The sequence below is a fragment of the Sus scrofa genome, chromosome 13, assembly GCF_054392235.1.
Source record: "Sus scrofa isolate SSC_HxYL_T2T_F1_AM1 chromosome 13, Sscrofa_HxYL_maternal_Yorkshire_Landrace_v2.0, whole genome shotgun sequence".
Lineage (NCBI taxonomy): Eukaryota > Metazoa > Chordata > Mammalia > Artiodactyla > Suidae > Sus > Sus scrofa.
The window spans coordinates 178,804,162-178,830,817 of NC_139395.1; the positions used below are offsets into that span (position 1 = coordinate 178,804,162).

Sequence of the window (26,656 nt, forward strand, 5' to 3'; positions counted from 1 at the left end):
TCATCACTGATACTTATTTCCCCTTAATACTATGAAATTTTTGGCAACATGTTTCATAAAATTTTCATTGCCATAGTTGTATATCTACATTTAGAAATGATATTTATTCCACTTGTTAGGAAAAATCACACTCGTTAGGAAAATCAATGAAAATCCATTATCCTGTATGAAAGTTTCGGTGTGTTTCAGAGAACTTGTATTCATTCTGCCAAAAATTGCTAAGTGACTATGGACAAGTCATTTAATTTTTTGTTCTCATTTCACTCAAATCAAAATTATAGAGTTTTACTAGTAATAACTGGCTTTCCATCTACCTCTGATTTCCTATTTTATCTACCCAATTGCTCATTCGTCAAATGTCTTAGAGTATTCAGTGTTTAGATCTTTCGCCTCCTTGGTTGTATTTATTCCTAGGTATTTTATTCTTTTTTGATGCAATCATAAATGAGACTTTTTTCTTAATTTATATTTCTGACAGTTTGATGTCAGTATATAGAAATAAAACTGATTTATATATATTGATTTTGTATCCTGCATCTTTACTGAATTCATTAATTAGTTCTAACAGCTTTAGGGTTTTCTATATATAAATCATGTTATCTACAAAGATTATTTTACTTCTTCCTTTCTGATTTGAATGTCTTTTATTTCTTTTTCTTCCCTAATTGCTCCAGCTAAGTCTGTCAGTACTATGTTGAGTAAATGTGATGAAAATGAGCATTCTCTTTTTTTGTTTCTGATCTTAGAGGAAAAGCTTTCAGCTTCTCCCCATTAAATATGTTTGCTATGAAGTTGTTATACATGGCTTTTACCATGTTGAGGAACATTCCATTATCCTCAGTTTGTTCAACATCATGAATGGATAATGGATTTTGTGCATGCTTTTTCTGAATCAGTTGAGAGAATATGGTTTTTACACTTAATCTGTTTATGTGACGAATCACACCGATTAATTTCCAAACATTAAACCATCCTCACATCTTGGAACAATTCTCACTTGATCATGGTGTATGATCCTTTCATGTACTATTGAATTTGATTTGCTAATTTTTGTTGAGGATTTCTCTATCTCTGTTCTTCAGGGATATTAGCATGTAATATTCTTTTCTTGCAGTCTGATTTTGGTATCAATAATCCTGGCCTCATAAAAAGAGTAGGGGAATTTCTATTGTGGCTCAATGGATTATGGACGCGACTAGTATTCGTGAGGATGCTGGTTCAATCCCTGGCCTCATTTAGTGGGTTAAGAATCCAGTACTGCTGTGAGCTGTGATGTAGGTCGCAGGTGCGGCTCAGATCCAGGACTGCTGTGACTGTGAGTAGGCTGGCAGTTGCAGCTCTGATTCGACCCCCAGGCTGGGAACTTCCATGTGCCACAGGTGCAGCACTGAAAAACAAAAATAAATAAACAAACAAATAAACAAACAAACAAGAGTTTGGAGGTGTTCCCTCCTCTTATTTTTTAGGAGAATTGGAGGGAGATTGGTTACTGTTATTCTTTACATGTTGGGCACAATTCACCAGTGAAGCCATCTGGTTCCGGACTTTCCTCTGTTGGTCATTTTTTATTTCTGATTAAATCTCCTGAATAGTAACTGGTCTGTTAAGATTTTATATTTAACAATTCATTTTGGGTTATTAGTGAGTTGGTTATATACACGTATTCTGTAATTTTCCAATTATCTAATATTCATTTCTACAGTGGTCTAAGGTGACACTGGATGATTTTCATTCTTTAAATTTGTTAAAGTATATTTTAAGGTCAAAAATCAAGTATATCTTGGTGAATGTTCCATGTGAGCTTGAGAAAAATGTGTATTCTGCTATTGTTGGATGAGGTAGTCTATAGCTGTCAATTATATCCAGCTGATTGTTTTGCTGAGTTCAACTATGAGCTTATTGATTTTCTGCCTGCTAGATATGTCCATTTCTGATAGTGGAGTTGAAGCCTCCAACTATGGTAGTGTATTCATTTATTTCTCCTGCCTTAAGAAGTATGGCACATACACATCAGGGATTGTTATGTTTCTTAGGGAACTGATCCATGTATCATTTTAAAATGCCCTTCTTTATCCCTAATAACTTGGCTTGCTGTTAAGTCTGTTCTGTCTAAAGTTAACATAGCCACTTAATGTGTTCTTTTGATTAGTTATGATGGTGTATTTTTCTGCAGCTATTTACTTTTAATCCATGTGTTTCTTTATATTTAAAATTAGTTTATTGTAAAGAATATATAGTTGGGTCTTGTTTTTTGATCCATTCCAGCAATCCCTTTCATTTCATCCATTGAGATCACTGACATTCAATGTGGTCATTGGCATAACTGGATTAACATCTAATATATTCATTACTATTTCTATTTGTTGCCCATTTTCTTTGTTCCTATCTTTGTCTTCACTCTTTTTCCCCTTTTGCAGTTTTAATTCCATTTTATCTCCTTTATTAGCATATCAATAATATTTTTTTCCATTTTTTTAGTGGTTGCCCTTGAGTTTGCAATATACATTTACAACTAATACAAGCCTACTTTCAAATAACACTATACCTCTCTGCAGACAGTGTACCTTACCATAAAAAAAGTATTCCCTCCCCTTTCCCATGTATCACTGCTGTCATTCATTTCATTTATATATAAGCATATCTACATGTACTTGCACTTTTTCTTTTCATTCTCAGGATTTCCATCTTTCTGCTTACATTGTCCATCTGTTCTTGCATGCTGTCTAATCAATCCATTAGAGCATTTAGTATAGCAATCATAGTTGTTTTAAATTCCCAATGTGATAATTCCAATATCCTTCTCATGTCTGGTTCTGATGCTTGCTCTATTTTCCCAAATTTTATTTTTCGCCTTTTGGTATACCTTATAATTTTTGTCTTCATGGCTGGACATGATGTACCCAGCACTGGTTCCCGTGGCTATTCCAGCTTATGAAACTCTACTCTGTGAAACAATAACTCCCTATTTTTGCCTCTCTGTCTCTCCAATCTTGGGGGCAAGCACTTTGCCCTGTTTCTTCTCACTTTTAGAGCCAAGAAGAGTTGATCTTTAAGTCTTTTCAGGTTTCTGCTTGTTGTTAGAACCGACTGGTGACTCACAAACTCTTTATATGTGAAACTCAATGTTTTTTTCCCCCCAGATAGTTTTTTTAGATAAGTTTCATTTTTTCTGCCTTTGAAGCACTAATAAAAAACTTTAAATCTGCATTAGCATTATTACACACATACACATAAAACCCACCTGTAATATACTAATTCTGTATTTGAAGTTGAAAGAGGGAAATAATTTGACTGTAAGTTTCAAGATCATGGAAAAAATGCATTCAGTGTAACTTATATTAACACTAGTATATGCAGTGCAAGTTGGGAAGGAACATGAGAAAGCTCTGTTTACCAAAAAGTGCACCCTTTGGCTATTTGTCAGTAAATCATAAATAAACATATCAGAATATCACATTGATATTCTGAGTCATCATTAATTTCATATCCCTTTTAAATTCTAGAGCATATTTATAAAAATGTAACTTTTCATTAACAAAAAAGAATTCACCTCACATCACTAACAGAAATAACTAATAAATAATTCTGAAGTGGCTGTATCAGTTAACAAAAGCTAACTATTAAGATCAACCAACCAGTATTTATTGACAACATACTACATACTTAATAGAGTGTTATAAAAGGAAGAAAGATGTTCACAATTTATCACAAAAATGTGTTTAGAAAGGTAGATCAGGGTTGGACTGAGTATGAGTACTTTTTAAGAAGCCCCCCCAATAAAATTTTGATTTACAGCCAGAGTTAAGAACCTCTAGCCTTTAGAATGGATATATGTATATGCATAACTGTTTTACTTTGCTATACACCAGAAACTAGCACAACTTTGTAAGTCAACTATACTCCAATAAAATTTATATAAAAACTTGAAAAAAACCAATGAAACGGCATAAAACTCTAAAAAATAAAAAGAACCTCTGACCTTTAATAATAAAGTACAAACCACTTAGCACAGCTCTGATCAAAGCTCTTCACATGCTGCCTCTCCCCTCCTTACAGTCTCCACCTATATGTAACTATTCCCAGCCCTTCACAAAATGCTCCTGCTTTCACCATTCCCTTACACCTGTTACTCCATCTGGAATAATTTGTAATCACTAGTCTCCTGATGAATAAAAATGACTAAAATTTCAATTTTCAATTCTCGGCTCAAGATTCTCTTCCTACATAAAGTCTTTCTTGAAAGTAGATGTGACATCTTCCTTCCTTTAAAGCCACTGTTAATCCATACATATTTCCATCACCAGACCTACAAGAATTTGTCTCCACCCATTTGGCTTTCTCTTCCTATTAGACAAAACTTCAAAAAGAACTGTTTACTTATATTTGTATCTCTGATAAAGGGCCACTAGTGATATATTTAATTGTGTTATTTCAAAGATAGTGATCTAAGTTTTGATTCCAAAATCTAAACATACATAACTTATAAGCTTGTGACCTTGAACAAATTCTTCGAACTTTCTATGAGGTAGCACCTTCAACTGTTGACCTGGAATGAATGATATGAGCTACTTACTAGTTCAAATGAGTGAAAAAATGGGCCAAAGTCCTTAAAACACAGTCATCAGTAGATTAATGTTAACTATTACCGTGACTGTTGTTATACGGCCAGGCAAATATATATAATCTCAAAATAAAACTTAATATGTGTTATCTTTTCTATTTTATACATAATTAAAGCAAGGCCAAGACAGTGGCCATTTTCTAAGAAATTCATTCTTAATAAGGCATAAGACTTGGATGCAGTCTCAGGCCCATTTGATTATGCAGTACTGAAGAGAGTAAAAATTAAAGAAATACAACATGATGCAAATCAGGTATCTTACTGACCAAATTTAACAGCAAGATATTTCTGCTTTAAAGATTACCATTTCTTCCCTCTATTGAATCCCAGCATAAAATTGCCTTTAACTCATCTTTAATATCTTCTTAGAGATGGAAGGAAAAAAAAAAACAAAGGCCTCTAGGCTTTTTACCTCTCTATTCTTGGCAATTCAGAGCAACTCTGACATCCTGAGCTTTTCATTATTGTTTCTAATATTTCAGAGCTGAGGTATCAATATACCTTCCAAGCACTTCCTACTTAATTCTAACTCTCCTTTTCTTGTTTTGCTTTCACTGCATTTATTTTTGAATGCAGATTAAAACTAGGTTATGCATGACTTTTCCTTAATTCCACTGCTGTTCATTTTAATTAGAAAAAGCTATGGGCAGAAGACCATGCGGATTCTCCATTATGGTCTTTGTGTAATAAGAATCATTTCCCTACATTGTTTCCTGTTTAATTCACTAGTAGTCAAGGTCAGGGTTTATGCACAAGTTATGTGCTACATGAACTGAGATAAATGTAAGCAGTCATCAAACATGTACAGCAGAGATCTTAAGATTTTTTTATATTTCTCTAGAGATTTATTAAAGCTGATGCTTTTTTATACCTAAATAAATTTACACAAATTTATAATTTGTAGTTAAATTCTCAAATCATGATTTTTCCAAATATATGTGGTCATGGTTATTCTATTTTGCTGTTGTCAATTCTGAGGGAAAATAATACTTTAAGCTCCTTTCTCAATGCCCTTACAAAGAGGCACTTCAAGCACCAGAAAACTTATCAGTTCTCTTAGTCTGGATTAGCTTTCCTAGTCTAGATCTCTTTAACATCCTAAGAGATGATGCATTTATTCAATTATCTTATCTTTAGAGAAACAATACAGTGTGCTAGTTAAGAAGATAAGCTTTGGAGCTATAATATATAAATCTAAATCCTTACTATGCAGTTAGTTTCCTAGTGCTGCAATCACAAAGTACCACAACTAAGTGGCATGGAACAGAAATGTACTGTTTTACAGTTTTGGGGGCTAGGATTCTGAGATAAAGATGTCAGCAGAGTTGACTCTTGAGAATCATGAGGGAGAATCTGTTCCATGCCTATGTGCTAGTTTATGGTTTGCTGGTAATCGGTGGTGTCGTTTGGTTTGCAGATACATAACTGAAATATCTACTTTCATCTTCACGTAGTCTTCTCCCTGTGGGCACGTCTATGTCACATTTTCCCCTTTTAATAAAGACACCATTCATACAGGAGTGAGGGCTAACCCAACCCCAGCAGGACCTCATCTTAACTAATTACACCTGCAATGACCTCATTTCAAAAAAAGGTACTGGACATGAGGATTTAAACATATAAATTTAGGAGGAACACATCTGAACCTGTAACACTCTATTATTTTTTAACATGGTGCCAAGTTACTTAACTTATTGTGTGTCCTGATTTATTCACATATAAAATGGAGATAAAATTATATTAACTTTATGCATTGTTGTGAAGATTATGCAATTGAACACACTGAAGTAGTTATTTAGAATGGGGGCCAAGAAAGGAGTAAGCACTCAAAATTTCAAGAGTTTATACTGCATTTGGGGCTATTTTTGGGAAAATGGCCCATAGAAAAATAACTATTTTAAAATGAAATACTGGCAATCTTAAAATCTAACCCCCTTAAAATATCATTTACTAGGTATTTTTACAATGTAAGATTTAGAAGCATATCAATTTTGTTACTATAGTTGTTATGGTTTAATTTTACAGTTTATTTTTAAAAGCACAATAATTATGTATGGAAGCTGGAGCAATATTGGGCACACTATTTTGTGTCACAAATTTTCTCACGTTAACCAGGCACATGGTAATGACCAGAATATTGTATAATATTTGGAATGCACTGAAATACTGTAAGCCATTTGCTAAAAGTCAAATCTCTTTTAAAGAAAAGGTTAGTTCAGGCCACCTTATGTTTCCTTATCTTCTATACTGCAGGGTAAGAGTTTTATCATAAAAGGGATGTTTCAAATTGTGCTTGAGTAAAGGCAAATATACGCTATCCTTTTGGGAGATAGGCTTCATGATTCTATTATAATATGCCTCCTAAATTGCTAATACTCTATTGAGGATAACAGCAAAATGATGCCTAATTCCCCTGGGCTGAACTGGGAGACTCTATAGACACTAATTATTCAAAGTCATATTCATCTCATAATTGAGTTTTTAGTGGAAGGGCTAAAATTCTAAAGAAGTTATTTGGATAATTATATTATAGTATCAGTGATTAGACGTGTGCTAGGTTTTGACCACCCATTATCCATTCCATTTATTTCAGTGATAGCATTTTTAGGAAATTACTTGTCCCCCATAGTGTCCACGGTAAGGTTGTCAATCAAGGGGTTCTACTCTTTCTATGATGCAGAAGCTTATGATGCAAACTAGCCCTTTCAGACTCACCCTTGCAGAACTGATATTTTTAGCTGAGTAATACAATTATGGGGGGAAAAGCTGAAATCAACTCAGCCCAATGAGACTGGTTTTAATTCCTGATATCTAGATCCCAGGTGCTGCTCTGACTCCAATCCTTCTTTAAAGTTGGTTCTCTAGTAGTCTCTTTGATTCTTATAAATTCAACATTTACATTATAAATCCATTATTTATTTATATGATATCCAATTCCTTAGAAAGTTCCCTTCTGCTTATTTTAGCTGGATTTAATTATTTGCTTCAAAGAACTAGAATGGATAGAGATAGGGGTCCCTAAGACAGGGTTCCTCAAACTATCCACATCTACATTTAGTAGAGGCTTATTAAAAATGAACAGTCCTAAACGGAATCTTGAACACACTAAATCCAACTCTTTGGTAGTGGGGCTCAGAGATCTGTCATTTGAACAAGTTCTTCAGCAATTCTTACAGACACTAACACCTAATAGTTGCTACACTAGCTCTGAACTGAGGGAAAATCAACAGTAGTCCAAATGGAGGAGAATCAGGTGCTGAAAAATCAAACTGTATGGCTTCTCATAAGACATAACTTGTCATTATTTCTCATTAACCAAGACTACTTGTACAGTGCCTAACAAGCAGTTTAAACATATTGGGACAAATTAGTAAACACAGCGTAAACAGACAAGCAAAAGCACACAGTAATGGGCCATTCAACCACAAAAATAATATACAGAAAATGAGAGTAAAAATGATAACACTACTTAAAGTCAAAACTATTAAATGCTAATATAAACAGCTATATAGCTCAGGGAAAGAAATTCTACCTTAAAGATATTTTTCCAAATAGTTATTTCATTATTTTAAAACAGATTATCAATATTTACAAGTGATATAGGTCAAGTGTGTTAAAAAGTTTCCAAGACATTAGTGTAGAACAAAAGTATTTAAATTCAATATCTTTGCATTTTTAATATTCTAGGAGTTGCCTGAAATTCTCCTTCCCACTTAGAAAGCACACTGATCTAACAGGCTTAAGGCCCACTTTCTTTTTCCTCTGTGGTTACTAATTTGTTCTATCAGCTTTGCCAAGTAACTTAACATCCATATAAATTCCATTAGTGAAATAAGTGCAGTAATTTATGCTGCTTACTTAGAGAGGTGGAATAAAAAAGATAAAGTGGTAAAATTAAATTAATATAATTGTAAAGCATTTGGTCTTTTTCTTCATTTTTCCTACTATGTCAAATCCTCTATCAATTGGGGATACATTTTTATGTGTGTATTAACGGGAGAGACTGCTAAGCACAAAATGTACTTGAGTTTTTCAGAGAAATATTCTCTTAAAGCACAAAGATGCTATCCATTTATCTTGAACTAAAATTAGAACTGATTTTCTTAAAAACTACAGCCTCAAGCAAGTTATATTTGGAATACTTAATGTAATATGACCTTAAATAAAATAGCAAAAAGTAAATGTACACATTTTAAATTTATAGTTCTTTACAGAGCAAGTAGCAATGTTTCAGACTTCAGTATGTGTGTGAGTGAAGACAGATAATAAGCATTAGGTTAGAGTGGAAATAATTGCTGAAAGATTTTTAAGAGCTACAGTGATAGCTCAGTAAGCCATTTTAAACTTTTGAATGAAATACAACTCAAACTTAACATACAATATTTGTGTCAAATATATCCATTTCCTATGTATGATCATCATAAGCATTAAATACAGGATTTTACTCATCAAGTCAGAATGCTGAAAAGCACAAAAGGACAGAAAGCAGATGCTACACTATTTTTCTGTAAGATTAGACAATAGCCCTTATACCATGGACTGCTATATACTTATTTTTAAGAAGAAATACACATTAATTGATGAACACCATAATATTTTTAAATTATCAGTTATTCTTAAGAATAGAACAAGAAAATGACCATACTTATTTTCCTTTGAGTAATTCTGAAAAGCACAGAGTCCTAATCCAGCTATCTCTAGCATGGTTTAGTGCAAAGGCAACATCATATAGTGCTTGAGAGCACAGATTATGAGAGGAACTAAACTTCCTGAAGTAATAGGAGATGACTGTATGTAACTATATTCCTTCCTGTTCCCATACTATACGGGATTTTTCCCCCTTTATAAATTTGCCATAAAATAAAGCAATGATCCCACCCCTTTCATCAAAATTTTTAAAAGGAACTTGTAAAATGCTTAAGCAAAATTATTCTTGATAAACAAATGCAACTTACCAGCCTAAGATAAAGTGGTTTGCCCACCATGGTCTGCCCTCTTTTATAACCATTACAGTGATGGGCTAGGATAGTTTGCAATCTCTAAAACACAGCCAATAAATATAGTCTGAGTCTGAAGTTTTGTTATGAATGACGTAGGGATCTACTTCCTGACTCTAGTGACCCCAACGAGCTTGTATGAGTGACATTTTTTTTTAATTTATCCAAATCTGAAAATGCTGCCATTCAAAATATAACCTTAGAGATTAATTTTTCAGTGATAGTATATGGTCATAATTAATCCTCTGGTTGCTAAAAATCAGGGATGATATAAATTCAGCTCTGGGATAGATTATCAGGAGTAAAGAGAGTCTAGGATTGGTGGCCATAACTTCAAATTGTATTGGAAAGCTTAGCAAGGTGGATCTATGGGGGTGTTGGGTAATGAAACAGTGTTTATCATCCAGGAAAAAAGGAGATGGAGACAGAGCCTTGTTCCTTCATTTTTGCTAAGACTGTATCCTACTTTCACTTCAGCTGGAAACCATGGCCAAATCCCTGACTTCAGAGCTCACTGCCAAGCACAGGTGACCAAGTTGTTCTATGCAATCATAAAAATGAAAGTGAAGCTAGTATGTTTAGAGCATATGGAACAAGATTCCATATTGTTAAAATTACCATACCACTTTTCCCGCTGCATTTCTAATACATCTCTCATACATTTGACTTGTACCACATAGTGGACACATAGGAAGCTTTGTTTCTTTTCTTTTCTAATTTTTTGCCCTCTGTAAATTCTGCGTGGGAATGCTGCCATGTTAGATATATCCATGCTGCCTCCTCTGAAAGGGTCAAAAACTCACTCATTTTAGAACCATTTGAGAAGGGAATTCTTAACCCGGCTGCTGTTGTATACAGCCTATAGGATAGGGCAAAGATTCTGTAGAACCTTACTTACCTGAATAGCTAAACTCTGAAAACCCTTATCTTCCAGAATTTTTTTTGAGTGGTGATCTAACTGGTCCTCCCTCCTCAGAGAATTTGTACTCCTTTTTTCTACTCTTGTTTTCTGGAGTGTAACATATTTTGACAAAATTTTGGAGGTGAGATGGGAAAATGGTTAATATCTCAGCCAGGCAGACAATTTCAAATAGAACAAGAATCACCATAATTTTTAAACTATCCTCTTGGCTACTCTAAATTAATCCTAGACTGTTTCAATTGCAAAGCCTTCTTTCCTTGTTCTCCTATCCTCTCTCTCATGTTCTTTTTCAGTAGCAAAACAAGCTTTTCCACTCTCTCACATAGAAGGATGTGGGACTCCTATTGATGCGTATGCTCTCATCCAATAAATCTTTCCAAATAAAGGAAGTTATGTCCCTATGAAGATGTTCCTCTCTGGGGGCATTTACTTTGATTCCAACTCTTCAGTTTTATAAATAAAGCTGAGAAAAAATATATATATTTATTCATCTATATATATATATATATATATATATATATCTTATCTATGCATTTCCCTAGAACATAAACTCATGAAAGTAGAACTAATGGATCAAAGTCCATGAATATTTTTCAACATTCTGCTTAACTGCTTTCTAGAACACTTTATATCTTCAAAAGAAATGCTTGTCATAGTATCGTCTGACGCACGATATATTAACCTGAAGCCATAACACATCCAGAAAATATAGCCAACTAGGATGTGCGAAGATTCTCTACACATTAAAACCTAAAAATTTAACTGTGAAAAACATTAATATACATCATTCTGTAAAATTATAAACAGACCACTGTAAACCAGCTATAATGGAAAAAAATAAAAATCATTATATAAAAATAAATAAATAATTAATTTAAAAAATTAATTCCAGGTTAAAAAATTATAAATGCCTCCAAAAACATATTAAAGAGTTGAGAAATGAGAACTGGGGAACAAAAGCTCCTAGCTTTCAGCTAGATATTCACTTTAAATTTCTATTCAAATGCTCAACCCCCTTTCAACTGTTTTCTAGCTTTTTCACCAGAGGAGTGTTTTTTGTTGGGTTTTTTTGTTTGTTTGTTTGTTTGTTTTTGAGGGGGGTTTAGTTGTTTTTGTTTTTGCTTTTTAGGGCTGCACCTGAAGGATATGGAAGTTCCCAGGCTAGGAGTCAAATTGGAGCTATAGCTGCCGGCCTACACCACAGCCACAGCAACATGGGATCTGAGCCACGTCACGTCTGCAACCTACACCACAGCTCACGGCAACACCCGATCGCTGACCCACTGAGCAAGGCCAGAGATCAAACCCACATCCTCATGGATACTTGTCGGATTTGTTTCGCTGCATCATGACAGGAACTCCAGAGAGGAGTTTTACAAAGCTAGACAGTATTAGAAAATTGTATATGCATCTGGATCCAAGATAAGTCATACATGCAGCACAGCTATGTGCATCTGCTTTACATCATCCTCATTCCATGTGGTAAATATGCCTATAATTTGAGCCTACCTTTCCTCTCCCTCTCTTCTACCTATAACTAGGTAGGTATCAGCCACTCTTATTCATGTGGATATTAGGTATGTGGATTTAAGATGATTTAGGTTTAAACTGGAAGGTAAGAAACCCAACTTCAGGATAAGTTCCTTCGGGTGTAATTCTACAACTGGCATTTGTTCAGGGAGCTTACTCTTGCTATGAAAAGCACTATTAGAATGAATGGTAAATGGGCATTTATTTCCCAACTGACTATTGTTCAATGTGTGCATGTCTTTGGAAGCAAATATTAGAAGAGGGAAATGATAAGTAGAAAAATTTGGAGATTAAAGCCAGTCTTGATATCCAAACACTAATAAACATAATTAAAGACAATTTGAGAGAATTACTTGGAACTAAATATGACATATGTAAACAGTATATAAAGAACTTACATATAAGGAAAGAAAATAGTAATCATTACAATTTAAGACTAAGCTAAAAAAGGGAGTTCCTACTGTGGCTCAGCACGTTACAAACCCAACTAGTATCCATGGGAGTGCAGGTTTGATCACTGGCCTCACTCAGTGGGATAAGGATCTGTCATTGTTTTGAGCTGTGGTGTAGATCACAGATGCTGATCAGATCCTGCGTTGCTTTGGCTGTGGCATAGGCCAGCAGCTACAGCTCAGCTCCAATTCAACCCTTAGCCCAGGAACTTCCATATGTGGCAGGTGCAGCCCTAAAAACCAAAACCAAAACCAAAAAAAAAAAGGCTAAGTTAAAAAAAAAAAAAAAGGCCCATTTGCATGAAATATTCCCTAATTTTGCATTCCAACTGAATTAAATCCAAAGCGTTACATCGGAAACTGAGATCAACGGACCAAACAGGATAAATTTTAGACCTGGACAATAAGTACATCAGTGACAAATATATAAAAAAGAAAATTTGTGGCTTTTCCTCAGTTATTTAGGTACCATATAAGCCTTCTGGACAATGGTGCCAAATCAGGAACAGAACTTCCAACAACGCTAGTGTGCCTTCGGAGAATGGGATCCATATCATAATAAATGTGGCATATGTGTGGTGGTATATATTTTAAGTAATACTCTCTTACAAGTAAGATATCAAACCTCAGAAAATATCATCAATCTAGTAAAGTCTGACAACAAATCAGATTCTCACAGCCCAGGCAAATCATTTGCTGTGGGAGAAAATATTTTAAAGATTTATGATATACACTCTGGCATAGAATTAAAATAATTTTTATGACATAGTAGTAAATAACCATATTCTAGGTATTGTGAATGATTACAGGAGAAATATATTAATCCAATCATAATATACCTTTACAGAGATATTTAATTTTCATAAGTTAGAAATAATGCCTTGCTAGGATATTGGAATAATGATCATAATAACAAACCTAGATTCACACAGGAATGAGTAATTCAGTAGGCTTATCACAGACCTGTAATTTTTCAATTAATCAATTATGTAAAGTCCAGTTTGTCAAAAGGTCTGAAATTACATCAATTATATCTATACTGAAGAAAGGATGAGAACCATAAAATGTTGGATTTGAAAATAAGAATATTATTGTAATTTAGAAACTAAATTGATAGTCTTCGGTGCTTTTTGACATTCTAAATGTACAAATCTAAATGTCAACAGCTTATCATGGGTAATCTGCAATTGATTTTTCTCTGTTTAAAAATACCAAGTTCTGGCAGCAATTTCTATCTCTATGTTCTTCTACGGCACATTTCTTAAATATAAAATAGAGGATCTATCAAGCAGTGATTTAGCTAATTTCTCAAGATAAAGATTAAAGAATAGCAGCAATTTCAAATTATAAGACACTGCTAAAAACAAATATTTAACTGAGTTAGGGAAGAGAGAATTACAATTAAACAAGAATGGTAGGAGATGGCATGAAACTAGAAACTTTTTTAATCTTTAAACTCCATTTACTGTAAATCATAGAGGTTTTATCATTTAAAAATCTAAAGATAAAATAAGCAGTAGACAAATCCACATATAATCCATTAAAACTGAAATTTTGTGTTGTTAAAGTCTCTGTGTTGTTATACTTTTAAAAGTAGCCACCATCATTAAATACACTATTTCTTAAATATTATAAAACTTTTAATAAAAAGGGCAATATGTACCACTTACTCAAAAGCTCTATGTTCAATCTAAGACATTATTCACTTGGATTTTTTTATTTGTATAAGTTTTAATCCTTAAGGGCAGAATAACTAATTCAAAGTAACTCAGAAATTGATTTTCTAGAGGAGTCATTCGTTTTAATTCTTCTGACTTATATATATATATATTCACTATGATGAATCCTGATAAATGTGAGACTCATTTTCATTTCTTATGTGTAATATAAGATTCACATTTGTTTGTAATTTTCTTTATCTTTGCTATATTGTTAACTGTCAGGTTTATCTCTAATTTTACAACGTTGTCCTTTTAAGGTTGAGACTCAGATCTTAACTCCATTTCTAGCAGTCACACAAAGTCAGAGCCAATATAGGGTCATGGTCAATATACTGAATGAATATTTATTCTCAATGTTTCCATGCATTAGTTCATAGATTGTTACTTTTGTAACGATGAGAAAGATACTTCTGTCTTTTCATCTCTGTAAAAAATAGTTCATGGATGTGAATTTATCTATGGAACAGCTAAATACATACTACTTTGATATATAAATTAATGTTTTAATTATTCACTGACATATAAATAGCCTCACTAGTTAAATCTTAAACTCTCAGAAATCCAGGCCAAAGTGAGCCACCATTATATTTCCTGTTCCCAGAACAATGAAAAAACATAGTAGGCATCAATATAATTCATTTAAAAATTGGACAAATATATACTTAATTTTGAACTAATTTGAGAAGTCTAGGAAAATATGTATGAATACACCATAGAGACTAAGAACTGAAGTGTTTATATATAAGTAATAAAAATAAGAATAAACCAAAAAAAAAAACCCAAAGGTAACTATAAATAATTTACAGTGGAAAATATGTGAGAATTTTACAATGGAAACAACCTAAAAATTATATCTGATTTTAAAGCTTGATAACTTGAAGAGAAAGTTTTCATTTCACTTTAACAAGTGTATTAAAATTCTAGAAGACTAAGCTTTAAAATAAATTCTTAAATTTTAATTCTTTACTAAGTAATAGAGCTCTTGAAAAAAATCTAAAAGACAGTATACACACGCACTGATATTTGGTCATAAACTAGTGAATATCATAAAAGTTCTTACACGTGTAATTTTAGGTAAACAAACTACCTATTATTTTAATAACCTGGATAAACTATACTTTTCTCATCTATAAAATGAAGTTATTATACCATAACACTTTAAGACAGTGAGTTATTATAATATAGGTACCACTTACTCTAATATAGTATCATAAAAATAACAGGTAATTTGGAGCATGTTATTTTTTACTTATTTTAAAATATGCTAAGCAATATGCTATTCCAACAATACATACTTCTGAAATTTTATGTTTCTTTTTCAGATAAAAATTAAGATCTCATTCTGACTGCTCCCTCATTAAATTGAGCATATAAAATAGCCAAAGTAACAGTGTACTTTCTTCATTAAGTGTTTTAGTGTTATAAAAGTGTTCTGGCTATTGCACTCTTGGTATTTTTATTGTTGTTGGGGCATTATAATTGTTTTAACAAGTGGACTAATGCATAGATTTTATTTAATTTTAGAAACTGAAAAACTCTTACAATTTTGTGCAATGCTGTCTATTAATTTGCTCAGCTATTACCTGTCACATAAAGGCAACCACTAATTATTTTCTTTTGTATTTACAATTTAAGAATTATCTAAGTACATTTTATATCCAGAGGGAGAGTAGAAGAAAAATTTCGAGAGTTTTTTTTATAAAAGAGTTTTAGCAAAGTTTGTCATCAGGACACTACTATACTTGCAGAGATTAAGTCTCTAACCCAGGGTATTGTTAGATATATATAACAAAAGAAATTCTTTAACCAATTAGGTTCATTTTTAAATAGTACCATAATTCGGCTTTTTTTCTATCCCTATTTTTCTTTCATTTTTGGCATGTTTATAACTATTTAGCTATTGCATTACATTTTAAAATACACTTCAGTTTCCTGAGATATCATTTTTTAGAATAACTTATTTATTGGCCACTACATAGTTTAACCCTCTAATTAAATATTTCACTTCAATTATTCTTAGCAATATTAAAGTATTAGAGCAACACAAGGAACAAATTTCTTCCTTTAAAAGTAAGGATTGGAGTTCCCGTCGTGGCGCAGTGGTTAACGAATCCGACTAGGAACCATGAGGTTGCGGGTTCGGTCCCTGCCCTTGCTCAGTGGGTTAACGATCCGGCGTTGCCGTGAGCTGTGGTGTAGGTTGCAGACGCGGCTCGGATCCTGAGCTGCTGTGGCTCTGGCGTAGGCCGGTGGCTACAGCTCCGATTCGACCCCTAGCCTGGGAACCTCCATATGCCGCGGGAGCGGCCCAAGAAATAGCAACAACAACAACAACAAAAAAGACCAAAAAAAAAAAAAGTAAGGATTAAGGTAATATTAAGATACAATTCAACTCATATTTGGAGGCAATAATTTTGTGTGTGTTTTGTCTTTTTAGGGCCTCAGCAATGGCATATGGAGATTTCCAGGCTAGGGGTCTAATAGGAGCTGTTGCTGCCGGCCTATGCCAGAGCCACACCAACGCCAGATCCTTAACCCACTGAGCGAGGCCAGGGATTGAACCTTCAACCTCATGGTTCCTAGTCAAATTCATTTCCACTACGCCACAACGGGAACTCCTGGAGGCAACAATTTTAATTAGTTTTAGACAATTCTTATTTGGATTACATATTAATGTAATGCCTTTTATTTTCTAGTGTACAAAATATTCCTCTTTATTAATTTGCTTAAAATATACCTAATATAACCATTATAATTGGGTAAATTTTCAGTTATTGTTTTTTTTAAATCATGGGTAAGTTATTTTCCTTATTCTAGATATTATACACTATGTATTATCCAAGAATGCTTTTCTCTTTGTAATGCTCACATACCACAAATGTGAGTACTACAATATAGTAATCAACCTATTAGAATAATTACTGTTATCAGGTCAACATAAGTACATAAATTATATATACAAATATTACAGATATCCACAGGTACCTTATATCACACGAGTAAAATAACAGATGATTAATTCTATCTCCTAAACATTCAGTTTCTAAGGAGATTTTATATCTCCTATGATCAAGAGTCAGTACAACTTTTACAACTGAGGTTCTAAAATGAAACTGGAAGAAGAGGGATGATTCTGCATTTATATACACCAAGTTCAGGTCATCAAACAGGCCAATGTTAGGGTTAGGGTTAGGGGTTAGGATTAGGGTTAGGGAACACAGCAGTGTCCTGGGAAAGTAGTTGAATGCATTTTTCAGTACATGGACTGAAAATACACACTTTCCATCCCAATTCTCACTTCAAAGCTCACGTAAAAGGTATGCCTGGTACTATTTGAAATTAGAAACTAGCTTATTTACCATGAATCATAATTTTCAATCTTATGAAACAATTTTACAAGTAAAATGTAAAAGTGTTGGTAGCATTACTTTCATCACTTCCCTTTCTCTCATAATCTCATTTACTGTAAAATTCTTCATCTTATAACAATCATCAATTAAAAGTAGCATCAATTACTCAAGGATATATAATATCAATAGAGTGGACTGAGTTTCTAAAGAACAGAAGCTCTGTATAGTCACAATTATAGACTCAGAACTTAGCATAATGCTTGACACAGGGAGATGCTAACTACAAGATTATTTAAGTGACTTCTTTTCTTCACTGCGAGATAAACTACAATGAAATAATAGATATTACTTTCAAACAAATAGTACATAAGTATTTTATGAGAGCTGATCAACAATACTGTTATCCATCACCATATAACAAATATGTTTTTAAAATTTTTTCTAATTAATTTTTGATCTAATTTTAAGAAAACAGAAAAATTTCCAGCCAGATCTGGAAAGAAACTGGAAAGTCTTCACTGGATCATATATTTTGGGGAGGAACATTCACATTGAATTCTTATATATGTTAAGGACACCGCCTATCAAATAGAAGGCCTCTGATAAATGTCTCTTTGAAGAATGAATGCTTTCATCAAACTCTAGAATATTTATCATTGAAAATTGAAATTGTACATAAAAAGTCATAATGTTTACTGAAAGGAAATAACTATAAAAATAGTATTTTCCAAAACATTCTAAGCAATAAGGTATAAAATTGACTATGTGTGGATATGTATATTTAAAATATTTGGAAGGATTTAAATGAAGCATATCCAAAGTATGAATTTTCTAAATATACACAAAGTATATATGATTGTTGTTTAAGTTAGGACTTTTATGCTTCTATATATTTAGTAATTGCATTCACATATCATTATTAAGAGGCAACTCAAAGTAATGAATGATTAACTGGTCAGGGAATTTTTTTAAAATTGCATGCAATGTATTGTTGTTTAGTGGAGAAGCTAACAATTTCTTCCCTCACCCTAAGATCTCCTTTTTTGGGTCTCTTACAAGCTTTCTGAACATTTATTTATTCGTCTTCATTTAAACAAAATGCAGAGTGAAAAGACTAATGGAAAATATCTGAAAACACACTTACTTTGGATATAGTATCATAACATTTCTGTTTTCAATAATAGTAATTTTATCATAACAGAGATGAATATATTTCTGCATAAATCAAGCATCCAAATATTGGCTCTGTATTTTAATACACTCTGTTGAATTACCATATTGTTTTGTGAAGATGTCTCCACCCACTTGTGCCATCATATACTCTGACAAAAAAAACTATATATGGAAAATTATGTCAGAAATGCATTAACAAATTTCATTCATATTTGATCTAATATGACCAAATGGTTTCAATGGTTTGAAACGACAAAACTTCAATATTGATTATATTTTATATCACAGTTTGGGCTGAAAAAATTGGAAAATGAGCCTCTCACCCCATTCTTTCTATTCTCTGTCAATTACCAATTATTATGGAGAGTAATGGAAGGTTTTAGGGGACCTCTTGGGAAAAAATGATATAAATGTTGAATTTCCACATTCATTTTTCTGTAAGGATGAGATGGTCCCATAATCCTACCTCCAAGATATGTCTTAAATCCATCTTCTTCTCCCCATCTCACTATTACCACTCTAGCCAGGCCACCATAACCCCCATCCCACGCAAGTGCAACAGGTTCCTAACTCTGCTTTTGCCATCTTCCAATCATCTCTTAGCTCACTGACCATAATGCTCTTAAAATGAAAAAAAAAAGTTAAATCTCTCAATAGTTCCCCATTTTACTAGGATAATATTAAAACCCAACTCCTTACTATAGTTCTTTTCTTGTTTTGGGGGTATGGTTCCTATCTTTTAAAATTTACTTTGTTCTATTCTCTTCCTTGCTTGGTAAGCTCCAGTCACACTGGACTTAGTTTTTCATATGTGTTGAGCTCATTTCTCTTAAAGGTCATTGATCAGGATGTTCCATTCACTTAAAATGAACATTTTCCCATTCTGTACAACTAGCTCTTCCTCTTCCTTGATGTGGCCTGTATGTCACCTCCCAGATAGGCCTTTCCAACTACCACCCCTCTCCTGTTATTCTCTCAATGTCTTTACTGTTTTTTCCATAGTATATCATTTTATTTACTTACTTTTTTTAAATCTCCCTTACTAAAAAATAAATTCCATGAGGGTATTTATAAAGTCTGCTTAACTTATCCTTTTTTTCTATATGATATAAATATTAAATTCTAAAACACAATACTCAATAAAGCAAAAGCAGAGTAATATAATTTATTTTTAAAGAACTAATGTCAGTCTAATGAAACTGCAAGATGATCAGATTGCTACACAGTATACCAAATTATGACACACGATTTATATTTATATATGGTATATATATACACAATTTTTTTCTTAAAAAAGAACACCATAGATGTATAAACAAAGTGATCCTTTGGTATAAGTTTGGTTTGATTACATGATTGACAAAGTACACTGGACAAAGTCAACCCATTTTGATTACTTAACTATATGTACTGATCTCCACCATATTTATACTTGCAAGAAATTGAGAGTCAAGAACACAATGAAGAAATTTCTATTACTTTTGGGATTTGACTGATTGATGTACAGTGTGAAATAAGATCTATTCTCTCACCATTTAGGACAAATGGAGTATATAGTCAGAAGTACTTGTGGGTTTTTTTTGTGAAAAGAAAGAAAAATATTGACTAAAATATGGTGCCTTTGATAGGGCAAAAGGATTGATAGAAGGAAATCTATGATGTCTTTTACACAAGTTTTTATACAGCAATGATTATTGAAGAATTTCAGCATTATTATTTTTCTTATTTAATTTTGTAACATAAAAGACAAATTCCTTATAGAAAAGTTTGAAAATTTAAAAAATGTAAAAGTATGTAATTTAACCATTTATTTTAGATATATTTCCCCCTTAGGAAAATCCAAATAAAACTGCTTTATTCATGTTATTTCTACTTTGAGAAAGAGATCCTTAAAGAACACTGTATAATTTTCGTGTAAGAAAATGTTTTCAGATACAGTTTTACCCCAAATCCAGAGTAAAAGCCATTTAGATGATCGATGCATAGCAACGGCATTTTATATTTCAATTTTAAATACTTTATAGCGACTACACAATGACATTTCAATTTGTAAATGTATAATATAATTATATTCTAGGTTGTTTTTATACTTAAGGTGAGGAAGAAATCATGTGATTACAATATCCTACACCTTTACAACTATGAATAGTTTATCCCTGAATTTTATATAAGCGAAAGATCTTTTAGAAATATTCTTTATAAATCATTAAATTTTCCTTATCAGCAGAAATTTTAATATTTTCATTAAATTCTTGAACTTTCTGAAAATAATTCCTGCCCTTTATAAATACAAAAACAACAGTCAGTTTTATAGTTTGTGAATAATACTTACTGCAATTCAAATAATTCAGGCTATGAATTTTATTAAGCAGATATCTGCTCACATATGTTCACCTGTATGTACATACAAGTTAGTAGGTTTTACACTCAATTCTTTCAAATTAATAAATTCAGTAAAACTAATGAGTCAGACTATTGTTTTCCTTGTTTATTTGTCATTGAATTCCCTGGGGGAAAAGTGATCACTTCACACAATCTTGGTAGTATTTTACTCACTAGACTCTTGTATCCAAACCATATTCTGATTTAATGAATTATCTGAGTGTCTGACTGATTATATTTGGAAATATGAGTCATACCCTGATAAGATACATCAACTCTTTTAGGCTAAAGCAGAGTAATCAGTGAATTAATGGATCCCTGGTGGCTAAAAACCATTGTAATTGATAAACACAGTTACTTACATATGAAAAAAGATTGCATTTTATATTCTCCCTAGTATCCTACTACTACAAAAATAAAAGTTTACATATATTAAGATGACATAATATGTTATTTTTAAATAAAAATTACCGACACCAAATAAATACTGTGGTTTTAAACAGGGGAAATTAATAGAATAAAAGAAATTTGAGTGCAAATTATACTTTCACTTAATCAGATGAAGTGATCTAGGAAGCAACTCTACTTTCTGATTGATTCAAGGTTTGGTTAATAGGAAGAAACAACCTGATTTATTTTGTCTTCATTGTGCAGGGTTTCACAACCAGTTAAAAGACAAGAGAACAAGAAAAGAGCTGCTTCCTATACTCAGGTTACCCTTAACACTATGTTAAAAATAAGGTAGTTCACTTTTTTGATCATTTTACTATGCCTACATATGGAAAACTAGGAAGGGGGAGGGAGAGTGTGGTTCCTTCATTCAGTCACTAAAGATTTTATATAATTTGATAAAAAATAGATAAATAGCATTAGTTTATTTTGTGAATATCCTTAATTAGAAGACAAGTTACATAAACATGAAAGTTTATTTTCCAAAACAAATTTTTAAAATAAAACATGAATTCCATTAGCTCTTAGAATGAAAAGTTACTAGGAAAATGAATACCATCTCCTTAAAATTAAAAATTAATTGTATTACTGATACTTATTATTATGTCTATAAGAAATAGGATTTATATTTTACATTAATATTTCCAAATTGTGTACATACTATGGTATTTCTGTAATGCCCCATGTTTTCAATGTTTAAACTTTGGTAAGATATGTTGATTCCTGTCACCTATTTATAAAACTAAAAATAAGAAAATATCCCCCAAGTGTTCAAAAAAACATTTTAAGTTTCCACATTTTATTAACCATTAGCCTGATTTCAGTTATTCAAAAAGTATCCAAGGTATTATAAAGCAAAATTTCTAATTACTATGACTTCATGCTATGAAAAACATTTTATAAACAATCATTTGTGTATGATGAAAAAAATCTGAGCATATTTTCTCTATAATCTGTTGAAGAACTGCTCTAAATTTTACCCAATTTAGCCTTTAGATATTGTATTAGCCAAGTGTAATGCATAGCCTATGTTTTTATCATATTAATAAATTAAAATTAAGAATTTTAGATGATCTCTTTAATGATCCTACTTAATTGTGTAAACTGGGTAATACTCATTCACTGACACTAAGCTAACTTATCAAAACACCCACAAATTACAAACAATTGGTAAATATTTTAGGAAAAATGTCTTTTAAAAGTGTAAGAAAGTTATTAAAACAGATTAACCAATAAAAATTACTGCAAGGGGTTAACAAACAACTCTTCTCTGCCTATCTGAAAGGTCATACCTTAACACATGACACATGTGAAGAGTCTAGCATGTATTTTATTTATGTTGGTAGCCTCAGGGCCTAGGATGGTTACTGGTGTATGGTAGGCACTTAATGAAAAGATAAATATTGATTTAGGGAAATGATTGCCTGGAAATAACTCAAAATATTTCTAGTAAACTTAACTCTCAAAGCATATATCTCTTTAGTAGCCCTAGATACAAACATTTCATACAATATGTCTAATTTTTCAATTATTAAAAATTATTTCTCTCTCCTTACAATAAAAAGGTCAAGTAAATAACTGCATGTTATTTTTAACAACCTTCTATTTTCAGAGGTAGATTAAGTAACTACCTCTGATATTTAACGCCAATAGTACTTGAAAACAAATAATGACTGTATGGGAGGGTATACACCACCATAGGAGAGTATGGTATACTATAGGTGGTACTTATATGATGCATCTTCAAAGGCATGGTGATAGTGTATGATTTCCAAATTTACATATGCATGTGTGATTGCAATCTGGCAGATCAAAAAAAAAGAGAAAGAATTTGGAAAACATGTCAAAAGTACCAGTCGTATAAATGAGAACTGAATATTGATTCTGAATAATTATAAAGTGGTCTTACATTTTCGAACAAATAAGGCTGTGCTGTTTTACTTGCCTTCTCTTTTAACCTCCTCACCCTCACAAAGAAAGTGCACACACCTCCATCATCAACTGCAAATTATTTCGAGGCCTTGTTTGCTGAATGCTAAGTACAAATATAAAAATAGATATATATGTTTTACATTTGAAGTGTCTGTAAAAGTGTGACATAAGAGGTGCCATATTGGTGGTCATCACAGTGCCAATGAGAGCATCCAGCCAGGTACATGCTGGAAAACTTTTATGGCTGTTCACCTCTTAGTCTAGAAGGATTTAGACTATGCAGATTATATATTTTTATAGATCCTTAAATATTTATTGCAGAAACTCAATGAGATAGGTCTCATACAGATTTCTGAATAAAAGGAAAGAAACTTTTAAAAAAAATTCAGTGCTTTCCATTCGGTAAATCTGACTTTCAATTTTCACACACTATTCATCTTCACTTTACCACTTTACCTGACTTTATGAATAGGATATTCACAACTTATTAATTCACACCTAATGCTTATCCCCCTGGCCTCCCTGGGCATCTGGACTAGGAATAATTCGAAATAATTTCCAAGTCGACAATTGATCTGAATGGGGTAAAGGGGTTGCAGCTGGGTGAGGGCAGCTTCATTTACCCAAGGCAAAAGGCTGCTATTTAGCCAGAGGCCACAACGCAAGCGATCTGCTTTCTTGAAGGCATGTGGGAGAACCTATGCGAACCGCGCTGTGAGCTAACGCAGAGAGCCTGAAGTCTCCATTAAGCCACTGCCACCGAGCCTGACCTCCTGTGGAGACCGCGCAGCAGGGAGCGGTCCCGCGGCCGCGGGTGGTGGGACCCAACTGCTGCTGCTGCTCACGCATCCTTTTAAAGACATCTGTCAAAGACACGGTATGTGGACAGGGCGCTCTGGTGAGGGGACATCCTCGACCCCCGCCTGCGGAGAGCCGGGAGAAGCCTACCCCGGCACGAAGTTACCTGCAGGAGGCGACCAATGCACCGGTCCTCAGAGCACCCGCCTCCTCCCGCCCCCTCCCGCTTCTCCGCCCCGTCCCTTACCTTGGTTGTTGGAGACGTGACTGCAGTCGGCCGGCCAAGCTGTCAGCAGAGGCAAAAAGAAACCAAATTGCAAAAGAAATTCCTGGACTTCGCTGCCCCCCATGGCTCTCCACAGCTCTCTTCTCCTCCCCCTTAAAGAGAAGTGGCAGCAGCCCAACCAGGTGTTCTGCGTAGGGTAGGGGTACGAGTCCACGTCTTCTTCCTCCTCTTCTTCCTCCTCCAACCGGCCCACAGGGGGTGTCCCGGGGCGACCCCGGCGCGAGGCCCCGGGGGCAGGGGAAGAAGGTCCAGGCTGCCCAAGTGCAGGCGCAGCTGCTTCGGAGGAGGACGCTGCCTGCGGCGCCAGGGAGCTCCTGGCGGCTGTAGGCGAGCGGAATTGCATCCACCACCGTGTCCCGCTCGCGCGAGGACTATTCACTTGGGCCCGGGAGAGCGCGCGCGCAGGAGCGAGCTCAGGCTGTAGTTTGGGGGAGGGGAGCGAGGGGGCGGGGAGGGCGCCTCAAGGCGAGGATTGGGGGGAGGGACGACCAGGTGAGGCGGGCAGCTGAGGCAACTCAGATGGCCCGAGCGCCTCTCCGGACTGAAGCGGGCACTTGCAGAACCAAAAGCAGGGAGAGCGCAGCAGCTGTGAAGCGGGCGGGAGCCTCGGGAACTTTCCTCCGTCTGGTGCGCCGAGAGCCGAGCGACTGAGGCGGCTCTGAAGGGCCGGGAGAGGTCCAAGGAAGCTACGGAGCTGCGCCCTCAACCCCTCGCCCAGATGGCAAAGACAGCGGCCCGCAAAACGGGCACCTCTAACTCCGCCGCGTCTGCTCTGCGCTTTGGCCTTGGCAGCCACCTTCCGGGCATCTCTATGGCCTCCCTTAGTCCCCCAAGCACTCCGCTCCCCATTTCGCGGCAGCAGTGTTTTAGGGCTAGTCAGCTCCCGACACGACTACCCCCCAACTTCTCCACATTTCTGCCACCAAAGTGGGCGAGTGCCGTGGGCAAGCGCTCCGGTCCAGGGCGAGGTTGGCGGCGGCAGACCAGCCTGACAGCTCCTCAGCGAGGGTCGCTGAAACTTGCCCAGTAGGGCGAGAGGCTCAGCTTTGCGGCCGCCTCTGCTGCTTCAAGTCCTAGGAAAGCGAAGAAAGGGAACAACCAGAAGAGAGTCACATCAGGCTGAATACGGGCTGATGTCTGGCTGCTGGGCTCACTGAGGTCTTCTCGTCGCCGTGCGGCCGTGACTTCTCACTGGAGGTCACGAGCATTGTCACAGCCGTAGGGCGCTGAGATTCCAGGGGCTCAGAGCGCCCGCAGCGTGGCGACGTCGGACCGCGAGCTCAGAGCAGCCCACGGGTTGAGTGGCGCGTGGCCACATCCATAGCCGCGGCGCCGAGTGCCTGGGAGCAGACACCTCTTGCCGCGAAAGCCGCCCCCTCGCGGTACTCACTCCCTCCCAGCGCTCGGTTCGGTGGGAAGTCGGGGCGCCGGCTGCTTGGTGGGACCATGCGGTTCTCGCACGCTCCGGCGGGGGACAGGAGCGTCACACGGTGCTAACAGGAAGGAGTGGGGGCGTAGAGGGCAAGGCCTGAGCCGCGAGCGCACTGGAGCTCCGCCAAGCCCGGTGCTCTGCCCACCCGGCAACAGAGACGCGAAAGCTGCCAGTTCGGCGCTAGAGGGGGTTAGTCGACAGCAAAAATGCCTCCACTGTTTGCAGGTGGAAGAGGTACGTCAAGCGAAGAACCACAAGGAGGGAAGAATGCTCTCGGGCTAAACTTAGTGGGTTTGTGAAAGGTGCGCCAAGGAACCCGTATAAACTAGAATGGAGGTTCTATAGTACTTTATTCACTGTTAGTATTATCAGCATTTTTTTGTTTTCTTGAAGGGGTATTACAGCCGAGTGAGGTTGAAAAGCCCACCTCAAAACTCTTCAGAATATTTTGAAGAAATATTTATGGCAAGGGGAAAAGTGAACCGAGAAGAGAAAGCAGCAATATTAAAAAGTGTAGACGATATTGTCCTTCCATCCGGCAGAAGGAGGGAAATGGCACAATGGCAGGATTCAGAAAAGCAGTAGTTGAAGGAGCAAGGGTCGGTGTTCC

At 35.2% G+C, this 26,656-nt stretch overlaps 1 protein-coding gene across 17 annotated transcripts in view; it reads right to left on the bottom strand.

Annotated features, from left to right (window-relative positions):
- The window catches only part of EPHA6 (EPH receptor A6), an 870,463-nt gene extending 844,507 nt beyond the window's left edge, over positions 1-25,956 (bottom strand). For 16 of the 17 annotated variants that reach the window (XM_084989131.1, XM_021070704.2, XM_021070712.2 and 13 more), the window contains exon 1: positions 24,576-25,956. In XM_084989131.1, coding sequence (XP_084845257.1) covers positions 24,576-24,957 — 382 coding nt within the window. In that variant the 5' untranslated portion in view covers positions 24,958-25,956. The remainder of the gene's footprint in view (positions 1-24,575) is intronic. The other variant, XM_084989140.1, reaches the window with a different exon arrangement.
- Positions 25,957-26,656: the final 700 nt, after the last annotated feature.